General features: G+C 50.6%; 7 protein-coding genes across 7 annotated transcripts; 5 read left to right on the top strand and 2 right to left on the bottom strand.

The window, feature by feature from the left end:
- Positions 1 to 599: 599 nt before the first annotated feature.
- On the bottom strand, positions 600 to 3130 carry An01g13130 (uncharacterized protein; the record flags this gene model as incomplete). Its single annotated transcript, XM_001389678.3, has 3 exons — positions 600 to 654; positions 727 to 2386; positions 2509 to 3130. The coding sequence occupies 3 exons, from the start codon at positions 3128 to 3130 to the stop codon at positions 600 to 602; spliced, it is 2337 nt and encodes a 778-aa protein (XP_001389715.3).
- Positions 3131 to 3816: 686 nt separating this feature from the next.
- Positions 3817 to 4711, top strand: An01g13120 (uncharacterized protein; the record flags this gene model as incomplete). The annotated part of the gene is made up of 6 exons (XM_001389677.3): positions 3817 to 3875; positions 3938 to 4048; positions 4104 to 4120; positions 4175 to 4320; positions 4398 to 4478; positions 4580 to 4711. 6 exons carry the CDS (start codon positions 3817 to 3819, stop codon positions 4709 to 4711), a joined length of 546 nt encoding a protein of 181 aa, XP_001389714.1.
- Positions 4712 to 5260: 549 nt separating this feature from the next.
- Positions 5261 to 6147, top strand: An01g13110 (hypothetical protein; the record flags this gene model as incomplete). The annotated part of the gene is made up of 4 exons (XM_059745072.1): positions 5261 to 5300; positions 5414 to 5623; positions 5670 to 5712; positions 5787 to 6147. The coding sequence occupies 4 exons, from the start codon at positions 5261 to 5263 to the stop codon at positions 6145 to 6147; spliced, it is 654 nt and encodes a 217-aa protein (XP_059599827.1).
- Positions 6148 to 6591: 444 nt separating this feature from the next.
- On the top strand, positions 6592 to 13581 carry An01g13100 (uncharacterized protein; the record flags this gene model as incomplete). The annotated part of the gene is made up of 3 exons (XM_001389675.3): positions 6592 to 6754; positions 6880 to 13270; positions 13332 to 13581. The coding sequence occupies 3 exons, from the start codon at positions 6592 to 6594 to the stop codon at positions 13579 to 13581; spliced, it is 6804 nt and encodes a 2267-aa protein (XP_001389712.3).
- Positions 13582 to 14622: 1041 nt separating this feature from the next.
- An01g13090 (hypothetical protein) lies at positions 14623 to 16858 on the top strand (the record flags this gene model as incomplete). Its single annotated transcript, XM_059745060.1, has 9 exons — positions 14623 to 14863; positions 14946 to 15076; positions 15196 to 15254; positions 15363 to 15540; positions 15617 to 15721; positions 15824 to 15869; positions 15985 to 16078; positions 16152 to 16259; positions 16759 to 16858. 9 exons carry the CDS (start codon positions 14623 to 14625, stop codon positions 16856 to 16858), a joined length of 1062 nt encoding a protein of 353 aa, XP_059599826.1.
- A 1603-nt stretch (positions 16859 to 18461) lies between these two features.
- An01g13080 (uncharacterized protein) lies at positions 18462 to 19679 on the top strand (the record flags this gene model as incomplete). The annotated part of the gene is made up of 3 exons (XM_001389673.3): positions 18462 to 18665; positions 18760 to 18857; positions 18947 to 19679. The coding sequence occupies 3 exons, from the start codon at positions 18462 to 18464 to the stop codon at positions 19677 to 19679; spliced, it is 1035 nt and encodes a 344-aa protein (XP_001389710.1).
- Positions 19680 to 21189: 1510 nt separating this feature from the next.
- Positions 21190 to 23660, bottom strand: An01g13070 (uncharacterized protein; the record flags this gene model as incomplete). Its single annotated transcript, XM_059745050.1, has 6 exons — positions 21190 to 21350; positions 21434 to 22324; positions 22524 to 23091; positions 23175 to 23401; positions 23489 to 23573; positions 23631 to 23660. The coding sequence occupies 6 exons, from the start codon at positions 23658 to 23660 to the stop codon at positions 21190 to 21192; spliced, it is 1962 nt and encodes a 653-aa protein (XP_059599825.1).
- Positions 23661 to 23668: the final 8 nt, after the last annotated feature.

Genomic DNA, 23668 nt, shown 5'->3' with positions numbered 1-23668 from the left:
ATCCACTCTAGCACTACTTGCTACTTACTGTATGTACCTAGATTTCTGGATAGTAAGATAATTCTACTTATAACATAGCATTGGGTGCATCTTCTGAGTTGGAAGTCAAATTTCCGTTTCAATTTCAATTTTCAATTTTATCAACTCGAGTAAGGAAGCTTTTTATCTGCATGCTCGTAGATATTTGATACACTGTAAACTGACGTCCGCCGCCGCTTATGGTGCGTCGGCTTCCCTTTTTTTTTGCCCTTTTCACTTGTTTTTGGTGTTATTGTTGATTTGATTGATGCTGGAGCACATGGATTCGTCTGCATAGGCCGGATAAGGTTGATTAAGGTTTTGCAGGAATCATTGGTGCGTTGAAGAACTAACAAAGGAAAAGATCACAAAAGAAAATAAGGGACGGACTACTACTCCAATGTCCAATAGTCTCATCACTGTCTTCTGTCAGTCAGCCAGGTTCTTGCTGTATTAGAAGCCTGCCGAGAAAGACAGAGAGAAAAGCCTTGCTTGGAGTTTCTCGGTTGTCGCTGTCCATGAGATTGGATCATTTTCAAGACTGGGGGCGAGATACTCCATGCAAGCTAGTCCGGATTAAACTACCGATATGGGAGAGCGAATATGTTGTTGTGGACAAAGTAAGCAACGTCGAGACTAGAATAGTTGTTAGTCAGGTTTGAATGTTTGATATCATCATCATTATAGTGAAGCAGGATTAGCACTTACAGTCTCTCATTCTTAGCGCGGACTCCGCACAAACGTCCCTGCAACTCGAAGTTGTTCTTCGCCAACCAATCTCGGACCCAGCTCTTTGACTGACGTTCTTCCGGGATGTAGGTGAATTTAAAGATCAGTCGAGCAAACTCGCGATGTCCTCCCAAGCCGTAGCCACTGAGACCAGTGTGGTTGAAATCGTAACCACCCTTAGTTCTGTGGTTCCCATCACATACCTGCAAGAGCTTGTCCATAAGACAATTTCCAATGCCTTTGCGCTGCTGCTCTGGGATGACGAACAATTCCAATTCTGCGGTATACCTTCCACTGGTTTCCCAGCCGGTGTAGTCTTTGGCAGTGGCGTAGCCGAAGATAGTCTCTCTCTGGTGGCCAGAACCGCGCTCCACGGCAACAATGAAGGGAAGACGGGCGTCTCTGGCGGCTTGGATACGCTCCCTGACGTCGTCTGGCTGCACGGTTCTAATATCAACGCTCACGAAGGAGTTTTGGGCGTACCAGTTGTAGATGGGGAGAAGCTGATTGGCGTCTCCCACATGTGCAGGTCTGAGATAGATGTTCGCCCTAGGCGTGTTGGGGTTTGGCGGCATGGTGGCCATGCATTCCAGTTGCATGCGGCGCGATAAGGCGAGTTTTTGCTCTTCGAGCTCTGCTTCGACTTTTTTGTGCATGACCAGGTTGTAGCTGAGACCTGCCGCCGTCTCGTGTCTGTGTCGATGACCTAGCTCATCATTTGGATTGAGGATCGTGGTGGCCTTCGGTAGATCCGGGATGAGAAAGGTTCTAACACCATCCGGATGGGCAGTGCCATCAAAGAAGCCCTTGTGGTATATATCTGCATAGCAGGCATTCTCAATCGTCTCGTCGAGCCAAGAACGGAACTTTTGAAGCCATGAGTCGTAAAAGGGAAGCATAGGAGGAGCCCACCACCAATCACACAAGTGGTCGTACTTCCGCCATTTCTGATATGCGCTGGGCGGGAAAGTGGGAGGTGCACCTCGAGAGGCATAAGGATGAACTCCGAACTTCTGGGTCTTAGCTCGAAGGGTGGCCTGCGCCTCGGACGGCTCAGGTGAGAGGGTCACTTGGTTATTAATCACTTGAGGGTAATTGAGAGACTGTTTTTCGTATGCGTCCCACTGTGGGGCCTTAAGAAGGCTGTCGAAGCTGAATTTAAGCTCCTCGAGGTTATCGAGGCGGTCATCCTCTGGTTCCTTATCCGAGTCATTGACCATAGAGAGAGCCTCGACGTTCAAGTCGACTTCTTCCATAGGACGCACGCATCGATTTTTCTCGATCTCCTGATAGACTTCCGACTTTGGATCCACCCCTGGGCCGTCCCGACATTTTGCTACTACTTCATCATCTGCGGTTTCGACCTCCTCCTTGCATAGATTCTGATAGATCTTGGCAAGTTCCTCCTTTTGTAATCTTCTAATCTCTGCTCGCAGCTCAGCACGGGTAGTAGGCTGCTTCTCCCCGGGAGGTTCGCCCGCTGGCTGTTGAATACTGCCTCCAGGAGGGGTATCACCACCGGCCTCTAGTCCAGTCTGGCCTGGAGCATCCTGCACCTTGGGCTGCAGTGTTTCAGCTCTGGGATTGCGCAGGACGACGTAGTCTGAGTCACTGCCGGATGACATTTTTCCCTTATTAACTTCTCAGGTGTCAGTCAGCACATTCCATGGCAAGACAGAGGGAGCGATATTTATCGTTTACCGAGTAGAGCAAGCTTATGCGGCAAGCCAGACGAAGTATTTCGAGTGAATCTTAACTGACCTGGCCTCTCAGGTGCTTTGGAGACGTGTGAGATGAGAGGAGTGTGGAAAGTATGTGCGGTACCTCGCCGGTTTCTCTGCTCAGTCCCTAGACCTCCTTTGTTTCTAGGGAGGATGCGCTGGTCGGGATTCTGATACTGATGGTTTCTTATGTGTGGAGGGATGTAGGGAGATGGTGAAGATCGGGAAACTGAAATGTGAGAAGTGTCACGCAATCCGCTCAGTGGCACGGGTAACTTGACGGTGATTTTGGAAGAGCTTGAGGGGTGTGAGGGGGGTTTGCTTTCATTTAAAGGCAATCGGCTGGTGGCCACGACCGGCTCCGGTGCTTTAAAGCACTTGGGAATCGCCGTAGCGATTGCCTTGTGCGGCTTACAGGTGACTGTACTGATATTTGTCGCTCTCACAACAGTTGCTTGCATCTTATTAACCTGACTCGGACTCACTAGATTGCGCTGAGGTGAAGCGGTGTTGTTATTCTCGGCACATCGTCGTGGCGAAGGCCGGTATCCAGGAGACCGGTATTTGTTGGAAATCGAGGCGCTTGATACACTATCACGTGTCCCTTTGATACGTGCCCATAAGTCTGGGCTGTCATAGTCATAGTTATTCTCTTGTGACATTTCTAACAGTGTGAGGTAGGTTAGTATCACTCACATCATCTCTCCCAAGGGTATTCATGTTAGGCAAGGAGGGTCTTACTTGACATTGATTGTACTCACTGCTGATAGAGGCCTCTGAAAAGACTGAATCACAGAATTCTATCTAATCGAACAAGATATTCTGTTTCCTAATCTTTCATATGGCTTCTGTCGTTATGTGACAACACGCATGAGAATGAGGAGGTTCTTGCCCCGCTGTAGACAGGGACATACTGGAGAGCATGGGATGTGCGCACTATTTAACGACTTGATACCTCTCTAATGTCACGCTATGCGCATATGGTGAATTCTGATAGAGCTGGAATTAAGTGGCTGCCTGTTATGTCTGCGTGAAGAAAATACATTGCTATTCCAATTACTTGATATTTCGTAAGGGCTATACTCACATTTGTTGTTCTTGTTGTGAAAGTGAGGAAGTGAAAGAGTCAGGACTGGAAATACTATTGCAGAGAATTGCAGGACTACATTAGGGTTGTTATTGGTTGTTCATGGGACACATGGCCTATGATGTCCCACTGTGATGTGAAGGAGGTGTAGTAGATTTGACAGTGAGCGGGATCTATATCGAGCTCCTCGTCTGTCCAATCTTTCTCTCCCCTTCAATTACCCCAACTACAAACTGCAACATCACTAAGAGACCAGTGAAGATGTTATCCAATTTGAGAAAAGCCCGGCTGAAGGATAAGGAGATGCGAATCCTGATGCTGTAAGTTTTACCCCGTGATACATACAATTTACGAAGTGATTCACTAATAGCCATGGCGACAGAGGTCTGGACAATGCCGGGAAGACCACCATCGTTAAGCAGATTATGAACGAAGATGTCACTACTGTCAGCCCGACATTGGGTTTTATCATCAAGACAATAGATTTTCAAGGGTATTATTATTTGAATTTGATAATCTGCAAGAATCACTCACTGACTTCTATGCAGATATAGACTCAATATATGTAAGGAGGTCGACCAGTGATACCGCCCAGACTCCACTGACCACTTGCCATCAGGGGACGTTGGAGGCCAAAAGACCCTCAGATCTTATTGGAAAAACTACTTTGAGAAGACTGATACATTGATTTGGGTCGTCGATGCGACCGATCGTCTCAGAGTGGATGATTGTAGAGATGAGCTCGCCGGTCTCCTTCTGGAAGAGGTTTGTTGCCATCCCCGCCGGCACCGCTGCGCCCGCCCAGGAAGAGTTTTGCCAGCCACGGGCTAACCGTCACGCAGCGTTTAATGGGAGCAAGTCTTTTAATTTTCTTGAATAAGAGCGAAGTTGAGGGATGTATGAATGAGAATGAAGTTCGAGAAGTAAGCCCATGCCCTTCATCTTACTTTGAACTATAGGTTCTCGCTTTTGGCTCCTCATGCCTTGTCTTTCAGCGGATATTGACTGATGTTCTTGTCCACAGCGGCTTGGCTTGGATTCTATCAAAACACATAAATGGACCATATTACCCTGCAGTGCGATGACAGGAAAGAACCTGCATGAAGGGCTAGAATGGGTTGTACAAGACGCCAAAGATAGGCTTTTCCTTTATTGAGTGCTGTGGAAGTGTCTATGGCTTGCTTTTGACACCCTTTAATGACCACGATATGCTATTTGTTTCCCTTTTTCTATTCATATTTTCGTACTTATGGTCTTTCAATGATAGCAGATGCCATATTGTTTGGCTCTTATGGCATGATGCGATCTTACGATGAAGTTCGTTGGTGGAACGAAATCAATGGTGATGGATTTTGCACCAGCTCTTCGGCACTATTTATATATTCTTCACGGAAAATTCAACCACGTAATAACAGTGCATTTTACAATTGTGGATTTCAGCTCGTCAGCAATGGATTTATACTTACTATATACTAGTAGTAGTGATCATTGAAAAACATGTAACTCTGATCTACTCTCTACAACTTAAGACCAGTTGGACCTCAGGGGACAAGCATCCATGCTGGCTACACTCATTTTGACCGTCGACTAGTACTACAAAGCACCACTAGCAGAGCCCCTGTCTCAATTGCTACTAGTAGTGCCTGGTCGGGTATCGGAACGGCGATCAGACAAATCGCCTTCAGGGTCCACGAACTACACTACGATGGCCCTTGTCGAACATGGTAAAGGCAACGGTGTTCCCAGTTCCCACTAGGGAGCGCCTCGCTTCGTAATTTACGTCAACCACGAGGTTTCAGCAAGGATTGCCGCCAATGTGTCTCACGATACGTACTACTAGTCCTGCGCCGGGTTGAAGGGGACTTAATGTCGTCAGACCCGACTAAATGCTGTGTGGTTGATGGGAAGCTCCCGGTTATCTTCGTATCTCCACCTTCTTCCCCCTTCCCTTCAAGGCCATCCGTGGATTCCACACCAGTTAACCAAGCTTTGTGTGCCGAGTTTGACCCAACCGAGGTTCCCAAGGATCGTAATGCTGCCCGAGTAGGAGGAAACTGGAAAGCAGGCCGTCAGCCAGAAAAAAATTGATTGCGTATCCGATCGCGGGGCGGCAGAGAAGGTTGAGATTGACTCCACCGCAAAAGCCGGACCCGGAAAGTAAACAGTTCTCCTTGTAGAGAAACTTCAAAACATCCCCTCTCCAATGGATGATGAAGCTTTTGGGAAATCAGAGAGGAAACCCCTCTTTGTTCGGGATTTGCGACGCGATCAACCCATTCAGGACTGGGTTTGATCTCGCCTAGTAGTGCCGGGTGGGAGAAACTCAAGGGGATCAGCTCACAGCCGCAGAGCGAGAGAGATGCGCAGTGTCAATCCGGTCGGGCGCCTCATCCTAATTTCCTCTGGGCTTCCGGCAGTGGGGCGGCAGCTGATGTGCGTGCCTTCGCCGGATTTTATTTGACGATGGAAGAGCATTACTATTCTTGCCTTCACGGCGCTCAGCTGGCCATCGATACGGATCCACCACTAGAAACGAGAAAGACGCTGCCCGGCTCTCGCTGCCATTCCTTCACACTGGATCGCCCAGGGTGAAAGGTGGAGTAAACCCGACAACGACAACAACAGCAACAGCAACAGCAACGACATGAGCTGGAGGCACACGATTATCCCTTCCTGAGGCTCAGACCCGGCACAAATCAGTCACAAAAGTCTCTCAAGCGGGCAAGAGCCAGAGAGTCGCTCAATCACCACCACCACTGCTAACCGTGACACTCCCTCCACTCTTCCTGATTACTTCAACATCTCTGGTTCACAAGCAACCAAATCATTCCCCCTCTCTTCCCCTTCCCCCCCTCCTCCCCTCTTCAGTCTGGTGCCTCTTGCCACACCCCACCGTTCCTGGGGGATTTTTGTCGGTGTTTATTCGGTTTGAAAGGGCATCATTTCTTTTTCTGACTTGCCATTTCTGCTTTGTTCCCTCTTTTTTTCCCTTCTTTACCCAATTTTTGGGCTCATTGAGAAAGTGCCAAGCTGGCCATGTCGTCCACAACCGACGCGGATGGCACTGAGGATGTCAACGACTTCCTTTTGCGCATCCGCGAATTAGGAGAGAAGCGCGATAAAGAGGACGAGGAACGCACAAAGAAGTTGGAGGAGGAAATCCTGCAGGGTCGGAAGGAAAGGCAGGCTAGGAGAGCTGGTATTTGATTTCCCTTGCTTTTTTTTTATTCCCCGGCGGAGCCCCTTTCAAAGTGAATTTCCAGTCGCCATGACTCACGGTTGGCTGGCGGTTGGCTGGTCCTTTTCCAAATCTGTCATCTTCAGGAATGCTGACTGTGTCCGTTTTTTTGGGATCCAATACAGAGCGGGCACGGTCGATTTCCCCCACGAAAGATTCACCAATATTAGATCCCGCTCGGTTGAGCATGTCTTCTTTCAGCCAGCGAGCGATTGACCCTCCAGAACACCTCGAACCTACCCCTCATACGCCCGGGCATGACACTGGCAACGGGGCTGATTCGGTTCGAGATGACGCATCGATATCTACAGACAATGGTCGGAGGGGGTCTACATTGACGGCAAACGATGGGGAAACTGCTTCCAGACCTATCTCACCTTTCCGGAGCAGAGCCGGCACTCTCTCCTGGCAACAAAGGCCTACGTCTCGGGATAGCAACAGGGCTTTCTTCTCCGCGTCGCCCTCCCGTGAGAGCCGTTTCAGAGCCATGTCCACAACGTCTAATGACGATCATGGGGTATCTAGGAGCCCATTCGCGTCTTCCCCCTCGTTCAAAGACGTACCGTGGTCTCGCCACACAGAGGGAGGGAGCCCTTCTCCGACCCGCGCAAAGCAGGTAGAGGAGGACTCACTGCACCCTCTGCACCCTGATACTGGCGCCAAGGAGTTGGAAGCAAATCAAGAGCACACTACAGAGTCGGCGAAGGAAGCAGAAAATCACGAGATCGTAGAAGAGCGATCACGGTCCCCGTCAAGAGCAAGTTCAACGTTTGCAGAAAGTAGTTTGGGCAATCGGTATTCGAGCATATCTTCTGTGTCGACGGCCACTGGGCTTGGCTCTCCTTTGCCTTTGACGAGCGCACAGAAACTCGAGCCGCGAAAGACGGAGGACGGCGCAGATGACCAAATCACATCACCCCCCTCGCCTAGGCGTTTGTCTCCCGAGCGTTCTACATCTCCTACCAAGGGGCTCGGTGGATTTGTGCAAAGCGCTATGATGAAGCGATCAGACAGCGTGTCAAAACGCTGGAGCGCTCAGCTGCCGTCGGGGCTTAGTCGAGGCAATTCGGTTTCTAGCAACCGCAATAGCTTCGCTGCTCCTTCCGGCAATGATGTTTTCTCCACTGCGCCTTCATATAGAATGAGCAGGGACGGCCCAAGTCTCTCGCCCTCGCGGCCAACCTCTAGCCATAGACCCGGTTCCAGCCATAGACCCGGTTCCAGCCATAGACCCGGTTCCAGCCACAGACCTGGGTCTAGCCATAGCGAAGCGACTGTCGTCCATCCGGTCAAAGATGGCGAACGACCGGCTACACCTCCCGTTCCTGGCAGCAATGGTGCGCGGCTAGATGAAGGGGACCGTAGACCCTCACTCAGCCTGCACACACGGTCTACTAGCTCCGTTGAGAAAAGCACGGACTCCAGCTCGTTACCACCATCAAGCCCGTCAGTTTCGAGAACTATGGACCCCAAGAGATGGAGTCCAACCAAAGCTTCCTGGCTCGAAAGTGCTTTGAACCGCGACGAATCACCCAGGCATAAGCGACAGCCCTCCCAACAGGCTTCCTGGGTCAAAGACCGGCAATCAAAAGGTAGCGTTGACTTGGGTCGAACCGCAAGCTTCAAGGAGGTCACACCCGTGGGTCTTATGCGGACTACTGCTCCTGGTGGTCACTCAAAGACCTCCAGTATCACCGGCATCCCCGACATATTTTCCAATCACGATGCAGGGAAGACGAAAGAAGCAGAACCCGAAACCACCACACAAAGCGCGGATACTCAGGATAGCTATTTACCACCTGCAGAGAAGACCGAAGAGACCTCTCCTTCGAAAGAGGAGTCGCCTACCAAAACAGAGGCGGAACCGGAGAAAACAGAAGATGAAGCTACGAAACACAAGCGTACACCGTCTAATCTGAGCCCGATAACCAAGACCACTATCGATGCGCCCCTGGCATCCCCTCGTGATCCGCTGTTGAATAGGCCCAAGCCTCTGTCTCCTGTAATAGATTTCAGAGCCAACCTTCGACGGAGGGAAGTGGTCAAGGATGAGTCACCCAGGGAGGAACCAGAATTCAAGAATGTCTTCGGAAGGCTGAAGAAAGCAGAGTCCTCGAAGCACGTGCCGCCGGACGAGTTGAAAGAAAATATTCTCAAAGGCAAGGCAGCTCTGAACTCCTCGGGCGGACCAAAAAAGTCGCAGAAAGTGGATGAATTGAAAGACAGCATTTTGAAGCAGAAAGAAGCAATCAAAGCCAGTGGGGGTTCGCTGAGACGTAATACTGCGGGGGAGAAGGATGCTCCCGGCAAATTTGTACCTGAAGCGATTGCAATGCGGAACAATTTGACCAAGTCCAGCAGTATCAAAAGCAATCTTTCAGCAGCCGATTCTTCGTCGCCGCTTTCGCCGCTCTCGCCTAGAGAGCCGGGCACACCAAGAAGCACGCATGGCTTCCAGGTTGCATCGCCACTGTCCCCTGCCGGCGGCGAGTCTCTTGAAAAGTTTCAGGATTCGCCAATCGCCCCAGAACCACCCAAGCCCGGCGCTGATGATAATGCCGAGGAGGCGGCTGAACCGAAACTGCCGGAAAAAGAGAGAGGATGCGAACAGGAGAAGACGGACGGGGCAGAGGTGAACGCCGAAGAGGTAAAGGAGGAGGGCATCAATCCGGTGCGTTCTCTGCCACCGGGGGATTTGATGCAGGCTACAAGTGCACCTGCTGAGACTGAGGGTCCTGCTGCTAAAAGTAAACTCGCAGGCCGATTAAATCCTGCCTTAGCGGGCCTTTTATCCCGTGGCCCGCCCGCACCGATTAACGGGTCGATGAAAGGTCCTTCTTTCAACAGTGCTGGGGAAAGCAGCTCGAGAGTGGAAAGTTCTCAAGCTGCCGCACTCACTCATTTGACCAAGGGTCGAGCTAGAGGGCCAAAGAGACGCCTGCCCCAGGGTACTACACCGGAAGGTACGAACTCACTCTTTGATGAAAGCAATCATGTACCAGAGTCTCCGCCAACACCTTTGGATGCACAGAGACCAGAATCGATGTACTCGGAGACGGAGGAGGAAAGTGATGCTCCGGATATGCCAGCACATGTGGATGTAGAAGAAGCCGAAGACATGCCATTGCACACGAAGACGGCAGATGCTCTAGAGCCATTGACATACATGGAAGAAAAGAACCCCGAACCTGCGAGTCCAGTCCAGGAGGCTATCACGCATGCACCAGAGCTTCCGGAAACTGTGGGACAGCCAGAGCATGAGCCCCTGAGCCCACTGCATAAGGAGAATACTAATACACCAGAGCCGTCGGCACCCATGATTGAGGAACCCGAACCTGCTAGCCCAGTCAAAGAAGGAATGAACTATGCAACCGAGGTTTCAGCGCCTATTCACAACGATGAATCTGAGCCTATGAGCCAATTCCAGGAAGAAGTCCACGATGCACCAGTGCTCTCAGCACCCATGATTGAGGGACCTGAACCTGCTAGCCCAGCCAAAGAGGAGGTGAACGATGCACCCGTGGTTTCAGCGCCTATGGATAAGGATGAATTTGAGCCCGCGAGCCCACTCGGGACAGAAGCCCACGACGCTCTAGTGCTCTCAGCACCAACGGATAAAATGGAAACTGAGCCCGCAAGCCCTATCCGAGTGAAAATAAACGATATACCGGTGGTCTCAGCACCTATTGATAAAGACGAACTTGAGCCTGCAAGCCCATTCCGGGAAGTAGTCCACGATGCACCGGTGGATAAGAATGAAACTGAGCCCGCGACTCCGATCCAAGAGGGAACAAACGATGTACCGGTGGTTTCAACATCCGTTGAAAAAGACCTTTCTGAGCCTACGACCCCACTCCAAAAAGAAGTCCACGATGCACCTGAACCCGTGAGCCCGATCCACGAAATCAGTGTTGCGCCAAAGCTCTCGGAGCCCCTGGTTAAGGAAGAAGCCACCCCTGCCTTCCCAATCCACGAGGAGTCCGATGATGTATTAGTGCCTCCAGCACTTATGAGTAGGAAGGCACCTGAACCTGCAAGCCCAATTCTGGAGGATATCAACGGTGCACCGGTTGCCTCGGCGCTTTCTGGTAAAGATGAACCTGAACTTGTGGGCCCAGTCCAAAATGAAGTTCACGTTGCACCGGTGCTCAGTGCACCTGCGGGTATGACTGCTCCTGGTCCTACGAGCCCGATCCAAGAAAAAGCCAATGGGGCGCCAGATTTCTCGACTCTTTTGGAAGATGAAGAGGCCAAGCCTCTGATCCCAGTCCGAGAAGGGAGCATCCCTAAGCCCGAGCCTTTAGCTTCTGCGGATGGCGAGAAATCTGAGACTACAAACCTAGCTCTCGAGAGCCCTAACGCCCCAGGACTGTCAGAACAGGCAGAAGAGACAACACTTGAAGCCACAAGCCCAATCTTGGAAAGGAAAACTTATGTACCACCACCACCGGTCCATATGGATATTGAGGAAACTGAAGCTACAAGCCCGGTTCACTACGAGACTACTGAGGCACTGGAGATGCCGGCCAGCGAGGACGAGGACAGGCCTTCATCGTCAATATTTGAGGTGGATGAGCACCCATCTGCCTCTTTGAATGCGCACGTTCCCGAGCCCATGTTTTCTGACCCAAGAGAGAAGAATGGTGTTCTGAGTCCCTCTGCGCCCAAAGCGGAAGAACCGAAAACCAAGAGTCCAGCTCCTGAGGCAGGTGATGCAGTACCGAATTCTCCATCAGAGCTTTCGGATGCACACGAGCCAGCACCTGCGCGTCCAACCTCGGTCGACAATATTGGTACTGTGAAGTCTCCATCATTGGATGCAGAGTTCGAGCCTCCAAATGCTACGTCAGAAGTAAATGAGGCGATCCCGAAATCTCCAGCATCTACTTTGGATGCACAGAGGTCAGAAGCACACATCTCACCCATTGGCAGTCCTGCGGGAGTCTCCAGCGGCTGGCCCCTTCCTAATACTGAAGTCAAATCCCATGACGAACCGCAAGAGAGCCCGAGCCAACATGACACGCCAGCAACAAGCAAGCCAACTGAATTCAAGAGGAGCATCCCTCGTTTAATAGAGAGAGAGACACCGCAGAAGCCCGACGACGCGAGCCCTAAACCTTCAACGGTGTTGGATCAGACTGCTACCAATATTCGAGAGAACGCCAGCGCATACTTTAAGAGCATACGGAGCTCACTCTCGGCGAAGCCTCCTCTGCCACCCAAAACAGCTCCACTGCCAGCAACACCTGTCTCTAACCAGACACGGGGCTCGCCGACTCACTTCTCATCACCTTCTCCTTCGCCTTTGAGGGGAAGCTTCAGGGATAATCAGAGCTATACTCATCCAGCACAGCAGAGGTCCGCGTCCTCGCTTTTTTCCAGCATAGGCTCACGCAACTCGTCGCCACGGGATAAAGCCTTGCCTTCTCCCCCTGTTCCTCCTAAGGGGTCCAGGGCCTCTGTTGACCGCTTCTCCTCGAGATCTTCAACATCTCTTGTACCTCAGGCCGATGAATCATGGGAAGCCATCTCTGATTTCTTCAAGACCTTCCCCAAATCTAGCGACCGTGTCAACATTGATACGCAGCTGATGCTGGCTGATAAGAGTGACAATGCCAAGATCAGGACTTTGAAGAGACAGTTGTGGGAGATTACGGGAGATGGGAAGAAGCAGGATCTTCCTGTTAATCAGGAATATATCCTGTATGAAGGAAGCATGTACCTGTGCGTACATCTTTTCGAGGCCGATGGCACTGTACGCTCCGAAGTGCACCTCTGGTGTGGTGATGATGTCCCCGACTCGGCAGTCGATGATGCCCAGGCTTTCTCTCGTAAAGTCGCCAAGGATAATGGGTCCAAGCTGGAGATCATCAAGCAAGGCAAGGAACCCGCTCGGTTCATTCAAGCTCTTGGGGGCATTCTCATTACTCGTCGCGGCTTGAGTTCTCGCTCCAGCTCCTCCGCCATCTTCATGCTCTGCGGGCGCAAGCATCTGGGTCAGATGGTGTTCGATGAAGTCAGCTTCTCGCCCAGCAATCTGAGCTCCGGCTACCCCTTTGTGATCTCTGCGATGTTTGGCAAGCTCTTCCTCTGGAAGGGCAAGGGCAGCTCCGCCGAAGAGATTGGTGCTGCGCGCCTGATTGGCATGGACCTTGGGCTAACCGGCGAGTTTGAGGAAGTGGCTGAGGGTGAGGAACCAGAGAGCTTCTTCGAAGTCTTTCCCCATTGGGAGCGAGATACAGGCGATACCAGCACCGACTACTGGCGTGCAAAACCCAACCACGAGCGATATCGCTCGCGGCTTTTCCGTATCGACCACGAGCTCGGCCAGCGTTCAGGGTTCTGGCTGCGTCGCTCAGGCTCGCCTTCTCCGGTTATCCGGCCCAATGACACTGTCCAGGAAATCGAGCCTTTCTGCCTCAGGGACATTACTGCTAAGGGTGTCTATGTTCTTGACACCTTTTTCGAGATCTACGTGTATGTGTCCCTTCTTTTTGGTGCTTGCCGACCAACTGCTAACATTCTTTTCCCTGATTAGGATCGTGGGCGACCAAGCTTCCAACCGGCCCGCCGAGTTCGCATCTGCTGTAGTCCTCGCGCACGAATATGGAATTCTCACTGCATCACTTCAAGACCGACCCTTCATTCCGAAGAGTTTCGTCGCTCTTGGAGGAGTTCCAGAGTCTTGCAGCACTGCGTTCCGGAAGTGGATCCCGGGCTATCCTTCGCAACGTCTCCCCCAGGTGTTCCCCCTTAATGCGGCTATCGAAGCGATTCGGTCCGCTTAATCTTCCTTTCTCTCGGCTTTTCATTCTTTCTGGGAGGTGTCCTCTCTCGTTGTGGTATACTTTTTTTTCTTCTGGTTTCTAGCTGTGCATAGCGATCTCGCGGGGTTTTACACATGCATATACTAGCTTGGCTGGGCCTATCTGTACAGACTTGGGGACTGAGATGGCATGGGATGGGAAAGTGGAAACATTGCTTTTAAATTCCTAGGAGCCTACATGGCAGGGTGTGTATGTGGCAGTCATTTTGTGCATATCTACATGGCTGTGCTGGGAGTTACGGTTGCTGTTCACTTACTTTTCTTTTCGTACTTCGCTTCGATGAAGATATTGGCGCTGATTCTGTGTACGATACATATCACTTCAATATAGAAAGACTTCTACTCCACAACCCATGATATGAGGTGAGATCCGATGCCGGAACGCGCCGCCAACCATCGTTCAGTCTGGCCTCCCGTCTTTTTTTCGTTTCCTCTTTCATAGTCCTCCCTTGTGAATTGGTAATGTTATGAATTACTGGCATACTTGATATGAGGGAAAAAGAGAATCATAGTAAGGAGGTTTGGCATGAACCGTCAATAAATCTTGACCGACACTTTCTACTTTGCAGGTGGTCAGCTGGAACAAAGCAATTCGAGGATTTCTATTGGCTGACCCATGGTTCAAGTAACTATTAAATAGTAAATGTATACTACTTTATTGCCCCAGTCACAATTCTCTAATTTGCGTCTCTGTTTTATTCCCTTCCCCCTTTCCGTCTCACTGCACAGAAAGAGTAACATCGATCTTCGTGTCCATACCTGACCTGTCTACTTGCTCGTTGAGAACATTTTGTATGAGATCTTTTTGTGATTAGCCGCCTCTGTTTGCTTATTCCGGGACTTCAGCTGGCTTCTGACGAGTAGTAGCGATTTGACTCCAGATCACTCCGGTTTTCGCATATTTGTCCCTTGGTCACGGGTCTCGGAGTTATGGCACTCCGTATCGAGCATCGGTCGACGTCCGCGGGTGCTTTCGTTTTCTTGATCTGCAGATGTGGACACGATGCATCTCCTCGGGTTTGTTGCCTCTAGGTTGGCCAAACTCTTCCGAGGAGGCGCAGAAGCGGCTCTCAGAGAGAAATCTGGTAGCCAGAGTTGGCCGGAATACTACATAACTGGTATCGCCACGGAAACCTCTCGGTGGGAAAGAAATGATGAAAGCAAAGAAAAGAAAGGGAAAGGAAATAGCCCTGGCTTTCGTGGCAGCCACGAGTGGGAAAACAAGCGTGTCCGCGCATTCACCCGTCGGCGCGAATACGTATGTACCATTACCCATTGAATAGTCTGACAATTCAGCATCTGCGCGATGCTCTTCGGGGCCGAGAGGGTTGCCTGTCCCGAACCACAGATATCCCAGCATCAGCACTACTGTACTGCGGTGTAGACCAACCACAATCGCCCGGGCTTCACTCACTCTTTGCCATATGGGAAGGGCTGAATCCCTGCCGCTCATTCAGGTTTAGAGAAACCAAGGATTGCCTTCTTTGATTGCCCATTGGCTTGGCCGTTTTCCCGTTGTAAGGAAATGTAAACAGAGATCATGCTAGGTTATGTCATGCAATGCAGGTGATACCAGGATGCCTGGGCACGCGGCAGAGATTTGGGATGTATAGACTTGATGCGAAGTTCTCACCGGTTCGTGTTGCGCGCTCTATCAATTTCTCTCTCTGTTTTGCCTCCCAGTCAAAGCTATGAGTCTCTTTTTTTTGGGTGTGAGTGTCTCTGTTGTTGTCGGTGTGTCAGTCATGAGGAGGATCGTCATGGGACCATGACGCTGTGCATCGGGATGGGAGACGATTTCTGGCGAAGGACAAAAGCGATAGCACAACGATACCATGGTCATAACAACAACAATAACGATAACAACCAAGGAAGGCGGAGAAGGAATGAAGCACAACAAGCGAACGAGTCGCACTGGAAAGTCATTGTGGACGGGGAGAAGGGATACAGTAGTAAGGAAGAAAAGTCACGTTGCCGTGATTGGCTCCATTTGGCAGGCCGGGCATCAATCCGTCAGTCTTTCTTCCTCCAATCCATCCACTTCTGGTTCGGCTGCTCTTGTCGTGCTTCGTTCCATCCGCACTCCTCGTCTTCCAATCCCGGTTTCTCTCTCTATCCTTCCGTCTTCGGTCCATTTCATGACTTTTTACAATATCCTATCCTTTTGTCTGATATTTTCTGCCTAAATCCTGAGCGATGCCCAGGCTGATCGACGGGATGCTCGCAAGTTGAGATTAACCTTCAGCAGGGGTGACTGTCATAAATGACCTATTCCGAATGCCCCGCGCCTTGCCTGCGCCACAGTCTCCCCAGTACGTTCCTGATGTAAGGATTCAACATTTTTTTGACGGAAGTTTATTTTCAGTAGGGCAAATTGGAGGGGACGAGGTTAAGCAGACGGAGAGAATTCAATCAACACCACCACCACCACTGAACTATCAACCAACCCCTCCGTTCAGGTCCAAGGCCCTGCAGGTGAGCGGACCTTTTTCCCTGCAAGTCGCCCGTGCGGTTTGACTTGCACTCACGCAGGATCCTCGGACCCCTCAGTTCAAAGCGGGTGAAAGAGGGGAAATCACAACAATCCTGCCCTGCTCTTAGCGGTCCTGCTAAAGACTTGAGGGTGTTATCGGATCCCCTGTGGCCCGGGCTTGCCTGATCTCGTATCAAGTCTCTCGAGTCGACTCCATGACACATTGTGTGGCCCGAATGTGACAACAATCAGAGATATTGCAGGAAAAATAGGATGGAGGCATCATTTTTAATCAAATGTAATTCGATTATCCATGTCCATGCCATGTTTTTATTTTTTTCCCGGCTCCCTTTTCGGTGGCTGGACTCCAGTTACGCTTTCGATACAGGTCAACATGCACGGATACTCGTTTTTTTTTCTCCCTTTTTGACGGACTCGGCTCGTGCAGAGATGCAATAAGCGCACGCCGTGCAACCCCTCTGCACCTTGCAAGTCAACTGCAGCCTGATGCGCTGACGCTTACTCAATGTTTATTACACTTCTGTCACCAACAATGCCATTGCACGCATCCTACCAGTGACCTTGGCGGGGCATCCATTCGATAGATTGGCATCCCTGTCTTCCCATATCTTTATTATTATTATTTTTCGGGTGATCTCTTGACAGGGCTCATTATCGTGCCGCTATCATTTTCGACATGACAGCAACGCCACACACCATGAATGGTGTCGCTGATATGACGGGAGTGGACCTTAGCGATACATAGACCCCAGATCCTGTTTTAGACAGTCTACTTACAATACTGCGCTTACAAAGCTCAGAATGATTAACTAGCTCTGTCGATGAACAAAAAGCATTATGCGGCTTTTCTTGACTGGATGGAGGCCACCCGACTTTGCCGCGGTCATTTCCTTTGATTATTATTATTATTTCTAGGTGTGCTGCACGTTCTTTGCTTACTACTAGGCCTAGTTGAGCAGAACATGCCTGTGCAGGTGATTGCCCGAAAATCTGCGGGAAAGGGAAAAAATAGTCAACACAGAAAAAAGGAAAGGGGAAGAGAAAAAAAAAAAAGGTTGGATTTTGGAAAGGAAAAAGCAAGTGACAGGCCGCACCCATTGGGCCAACGCCGACTCATCGCCCTTGGCGTAACGCTGAACTCAGTGTAAAGCACGCGCTCGTCGATTGCATGGCGGTAGTCAGAGTGTTAGTGAGCCGGTCATCCGTGTGCCAATGGCAGCTGGCAAATCATTCGATACGCGCCTGCCAGACAGACTGTGGTATCAAAGTTTTCCTCATCGGTCCCGAGCCCTGCCTGAGTCTACAGCTCCGGTACTCCTGTGCTATGGCCATGTCTCACCCAGCAAGCAGCACTGACAAAACCAAAACCAAGAGGATGACGGGCGAAGGATAGGGAAGATACGGAATACAGAAGCGACCAAGCTGTCGCAAAAGATTATGACGCGACGAGACGAGTACCTGACTGTTCTACCTTGATACGGAAAGGCCACCACTGGCATGGCGCAGGAAGGTCAGCTTGAAGGCTCACTCTGCGCTTCGCTGCCCAAATGACCAGGATTGTGCCCGGCTAGTGCCGATGAGCGGTGCCATGGACATTCTCTGGTTCTGACGGCTCGGACCGTCGACAGGCATGACTGCCTGGCGTGTCTCGCGCCAGCAAAATCGGGGGGAGGGGGGATGGTCACCTGTATCAGCAAACAAACAGAGTGTGGGCTTTTGTCAAGCATATCTGTCCAGATATGCGGGGACCCCTGGTGTACCTGCTAGGCTGCCACAGCCACAACGGCCTGAAGGACGTCGAGCGACCGGTGCCGGTCGATATCGTGACAGGCCGCTTTTTTCCACGTCACCAGCGCGTTTTCTTCTCAGGCGTTGATACTATACGTCTCGGGGGGGTTGAGTGGGGTAGCAGGAGGTCCAAGGGAGGTGCGGGGCATTCGATATACAGGCTGGCATAAAATGACTAAAATGATATCAACTGAAGTCCTCAAAGACAAGACAAGACTTGGTCTCTCAGCCTCCTCTTCTGCCACATCCTCCTCCTCTTCCTTTCCCCCCTTGCAATTATCTCGCACCCCACCTGCTTGCTTAGCTTTGCTTGCTTGCTTGCTTTGCTCCAGCATCTGCCATTCATCTACCTACCCCTCCCCCTCCTTTTCCTCTACTTAGCCATTAGTCAGGTCTCATATCACTATCAGAGCTCCCCCTCCTCCCTCGTCTGCCCTCTTTTCTCTTCCCCCTCCAACTCTCTTCCTGCTCTGTTCCTTCCCTCTGTGGGTGTGCGCAAAGGTTCCTTTCTTTCATCTCTCTGTTGTTATCTTGACTGCACACCGAGAATCCCCTGCAAGATGTCGAGGCAGCCTAAACTGCGACCCAAATCGCATATCCCAGGCTTCCCAGACGCCATCTACAATCTTGCTGCAGTATCATCTTTATCGCAACTTGAGTCTCGCGCAGGACTGGGAGATGACAAGCATGACCAGCGCGTCTTTCGTGTCAAACGCAAGCATGTGCTGAAGGCTTGCGATCGTTGCAGAGTTAAGAAGACCAAGGTTGGTGAAGTACTGGGCTCTTCTTTGTCATCTTTCACCTCTACCCTGGCCTCAGCGCACTATATCGTTGGCCAGCCATGCTCATTCATGTTAGTGTGATGGGAAACAGCCGTGCAATCGTTGTTCGGCCTACAATCATCCGTGTCTGTTCCGGGAACGGAAGGCCACACAGACCAAAGTATACTCTCGAGGGTAAGGTCCTGATTTCTATTCTACATTGTCTTAGTGTGCTCTCCCTTTATGGACTGACAAAACTGACGGGTCTCTGTGAGTGTGAATAGATTCGTTGAAATGCTGGAATCACACCATTCGCTGGTTGTCAAGGCGCTCCAAAGGCTATACAAACTGTGCATTGACAAGGAAGGATTTCCCGGCGAGCCTCTCGTCGAGCTCTCGGACGGTCAGCCTCTAACTCATGCCATCCTGGACCGTCTCGGATTGATCAAACAGGCCGAAGAGAATCCAGAGGAGCCCGAGGAGGATACTGAAGACCTGCGGTATTTGCGGTTCCTGTCTACCTCGACGGACTGCAGTGCTACGACGGATCCCTCACCAGAACCGGCCACTCCTCCGGATCCTACTCCCAGTAGTTGCAGTCCTATCACTCCTACTTCCTCCAAGGGGCCAGAGCCTTGGAAATGGGAGTTGCAACCTGTCCAGCCCCTTCACTCGGGACAATATCATAGTTACTCTCATCCTGGATACCACCAGATGACTTTGCCCCGAACAAACCTGGAGCCACATGGCCTCTCGAGTGAAGATAAATGCCCGGAAGTTGTACCTTCTATGGCCGACCATGGACATCCCCTCTATTACTATATGGCTGCCAGCTGTGATGAAGGGCCCACGAAAGCCCGTCTAGAAACTGGAGTGGCAGCCAGGCCAGGCTCGCACCAGCCCACATCCGCATCGGGATTCCCTGTTGTCATGATGAATGACTTTAACCTCCATGTACCAGCAGAGCAGCCTGTTTACCCATCTCTTCCATCTGGGTGGACATATACATGTGGATAGGGGTGGTCACATATCCTAGTATCTCTATCAAGTGACTGCGGTCCTTTTCATACTCTTCTTTCTACCCACTTTCTTTCATTGGACAGGCCTGACTGTCGCCGTCCATATCTCATTCCTTGTACATGCACATTATACAGGCTGACAGCCATTCTTGGCCGCCTTTTCTGCTTTCTTTAGCTCTGTATCGTGCTGCGTACGGTTTATTGTTCTCTATCATAGCCCTTTACGGAGTACCTGTGAAACTCTCGGCAATGTTTATTCTATATCATATCATACCCGGCACGGCGTTTTGCTCGGCTCAAGCCAGCCGAGACAGGATCCACTGACATGTACAAGCAAGGTCACAGGCGTTGAGGGGTTAGGTTCCTTGACCTTCCTCGACTTATGCGTTCTTTACTACTAGATCTGGGCCCCTATACAGGCCCCTACTTCACCATCAAAGTCTCTCTCAGACTTGATACACCGACTCTTTCTACTCTACTCGCATGCCCTATCTCCTTCCTTCTTTCAAGTTTCTGGTCACATTTCTTTTCTTTCTCTTCTCATATATCCCCAGAACAGAACAGAACAAAGAAGTGATAAGCGAGCAGTTTACTACAACATACATATACACCATGTATCATGCATCAATAGGAGCAGATAACAACCCCTCGAGATTAGAGGGTTTGGTCCCGCAGACATGCACGTACCATGAATGAATCGAACAAACGTTCAATTGAATTAGTCCCCTTTGCACCCCATCTCGTCTAACCCATACAGCAAATAACTACTACTACTACTACTACTACTACTACTACTACTAATGTCAGTCAGCAACTACTAAGCAAGGGCATCATTGTTGGTTAGCTAGTTAACTAGGGAGGGGTGCTGACTAGTCCACTACTACTGTAGACCCAGAAGAAGCCAAGCCAGCATGCAAGCCACACAAACACGTTATGCAATTGCCCCACAAGTGCAGTTGAAGAGTTGATTTAATAGTAATAAATCGACACCAGTAAAAATAAAACATAACATCAGACTGAATAAAAACTATTACTTATTACATCAGAACAAGAGTACTTACTTACTTTCCAACTTACCCACTACCTACGGGTAATAAAATGGACATGATCAAGAAACGATCAGAAGGGGAAGATCAATACGAAAATACTGATATACACCATAAATTAGAAATGGATCCTAATGGATAAGAATAAAAGACATTGAATATGGAAAATATGAAAAATTTCTCTGCTTTCATTGCGAAAATGGTATGGTATGGTATGTAAGTAAGTTATATAATGATGACAAGCAACAACAATGCAAATGCAAAACTGAAAATACTCCATCCACATGAGACACAATCACAACATTGATCCCTTGGATGTAGCAGCTGAAAAACTCCCGTAGTATAGTAGCAGCAGAAGTAGTAGTATCCCGTATAAAATGAGTTTGATTTGATTTGATTTTGTTTTCTTTTTCTTTCTCTTTCCTCTACTTGGAGAATCCTAATCCCCACACTTTACTTGCTTTAGTCGTCAATATCGGTCTCTGTGTTCGTGTCACTGGTATCTCCTGCATCTCCGTCGGTATCACTTTCATCATCGTCGCTGGAGTCGTCAGAGGGCTTCTTGGTCTTCTTCTTGGGTGGTTGGCCGGTCTTCAGGGCTTGCATTTGGCCGGCTATTGAGTCTATATCACATCATGTTGGTTAGTATCAAGTTTAAGTACTGTGAGAGAAAGGGTTACGGGAGGAGAGGGGGAAAGTGGCTTACCCTCGTCAGGTTCACTGATATCATCTTCTTCATCCAAAGCGGCCGCCTTGGCGGGGTCATCAATGTGAAGGGTGATTTCCATCTTAGTGTCCAGACCTAAGTAGCTATCACAGAGCATGTTCAGGACGAAAGTAAAGTCACCGACTTGGGGAGGAGCCTGGAACTGCATCTTGAGAGTCTGCACATTGAAAGTGGGCTTGCCGTCGGTGTCGAAGAGGGGCTTGTCGAAGGTGGTGAAGGTGAAGGGTGGGACAGCCATCTTGCCCTGCTTGGCGTCGGCCAGGAAGATGTGCCACCGGGGCGAGTGGTCGCGGGCCAGGTAGGGAGCGTGAGCGAGGGGAGGCTGGATGGTTTCGACCTTCTCTTCGACCTTGACGCCGTTGACGAGCTTGGTGGTCTTGTTCTTGGCGGGTTTGCGACCCATGATGGCGTCGAGGTCGTCTTCGTCGGGGTCGATGTCTTCGAGGTCGGTGGGGTTGACTGGCGGGACGTCCGCGCTGTAGCCAGGAGGGATGAAGCGGGCCTTGACGACCAGTTGGACGAGACTGCTGGGGGTGATGACCTTTTCGCCCATGACCTTGAAGAAGGCACGGGAGACTTCCAGGACAGGGAGCTGCTTGGCGACGGTTACGGCGGAGGTGTACTGCTCCTCGGACATGAGGCCAGCGCCGACAGTGAGGCTGCGACGCTTGTCTTCAGGGATGCTCATGAACTTCTGGACGGTGAAGTGTTCCTTTGCGTCGGCACCCTCAACGGACTTGACAACTTCCTCCGTGAAGTGAGGGAGTTGCAGGAGAGGCGACGAGCCAGGCGCAACAGCTTGGATGAGATGCTGGGAGGTCCGGAAAGAACCCAGGATGGGTCGGACGTTACCGAATGCGAGAGCAATGGCTGTGAAAGCTTCGTTCAGCGACAGAGCGATTGGTGCAGCTTCGTACTTCTCTGTAGGTACACGAATGTTAGCAGATCATCTAGACGCATTGGATGCAAAATCACGTACCTCCGTTGAGTGTAGTGTCCTCCAGGTCAACGCGGCCAAGGTAAGCCCACAGCAATGCCAGAGCCTTGCGTCTGCTCGATTCGTCCAGACCCTTAATAACCTCGCGATCCTCAGGCGACAGGAAGGTAGAATCCTCAGCCAGAACCTTTTTCTCAAGCTTGGCCAGTCCAGCATCCATCTTAGGTCCCTCGAGCATCTCCCTGAACTCTGCGCCGGAGGACAGGGCGTTGACGATGCCGCCATCGGTAATGTCCTCTTTGTATTCGCGGAAGATGTTTCCGGCACTTGCGACAAGAACGCGTTCCTTAGTGTAGCGCTGGGAGCCATACCACCATTTCCCGACAATGTATGGCAGCAAAACACCAAGCAGTGCACCGTAGACCAGCAGAGTGTACTTGGAGTTTCCCTCCGAAACGATGAACGTGGGCAGAGCGATACCGATGCTCATGCTCTGCTTGCCATCAGGATGGCCATACTGGATATAGTTGTTGCGGATTTCCTCGTCGGTGAGCGCCTTGTATGCCTTGGTAAGCTCAACGAAACGCTCGTTGAGCATCTCAATAGTCTCATTCTTTGCGGGGTCCGGGCGGATCTTGTCAGGGTGATAGATAAGTGAGAGGCGCTTGTAGTGTCTCGAGATAGCTTTCTCATCGGCACTCTGAAATTTATTACAGTTAGTACAGCTACATAAGTTATTGGAGGACGCGACCAAAACGCCAGGTGGACTGGTTGAATGCTCACCCTTGAAACACCCAGAATGTCATAAGGGTCCCAAACTTTGGGCACAGTCCTCGCGGTGACGACGATCAAATAGGCCATCCATGCCATGACAGCGTAACCCACGACAACAGTGATTATGCGCTTGATGCGGCGCTCTTTGCGCAAGCGTTTGCGCTTCTGCGCCTCAATAAGCTCTGCATGTTCTGGCTTGAACTCGGACTTTATCCGGGGAGCGGTATTTTCGAGACCTGCAGCGGACATGGGACAGTTAGTACAGATCACATCTAACCGCCAGATACCCGCGAGTGTCCAGAGGGGATAAGGCTAGTACGAACCCTTGCTCGGTCGGAGAAGGTTGTATGTGAGAGGGAGTGTGACAAGACTGGTGAGGGTCAGGACAAAGAACGGGAAAAATTGTCCCTATTGGATATGTTAGTTACGGTGCGTTATTGGCGTCCGATCCAATAGGCGACTAACCTTGTCATCATAATTGTAGTCGGTAGACATGGTGAAGC

Source organism: Aspergillus niger, assembly GCF_000002855.4.
Source record: "Aspergillus niger supercontig An01".
Taxonomy (NCBI): Eukaryota; Fungi; Ascomycota; class Eurotiomycetes; order Eurotiales; family Aspergillaceae; genus Aspergillus; species Aspergillus niger.
This window is presented reverse-complemented; position numbering and strand designations above follow the sequence as displayed.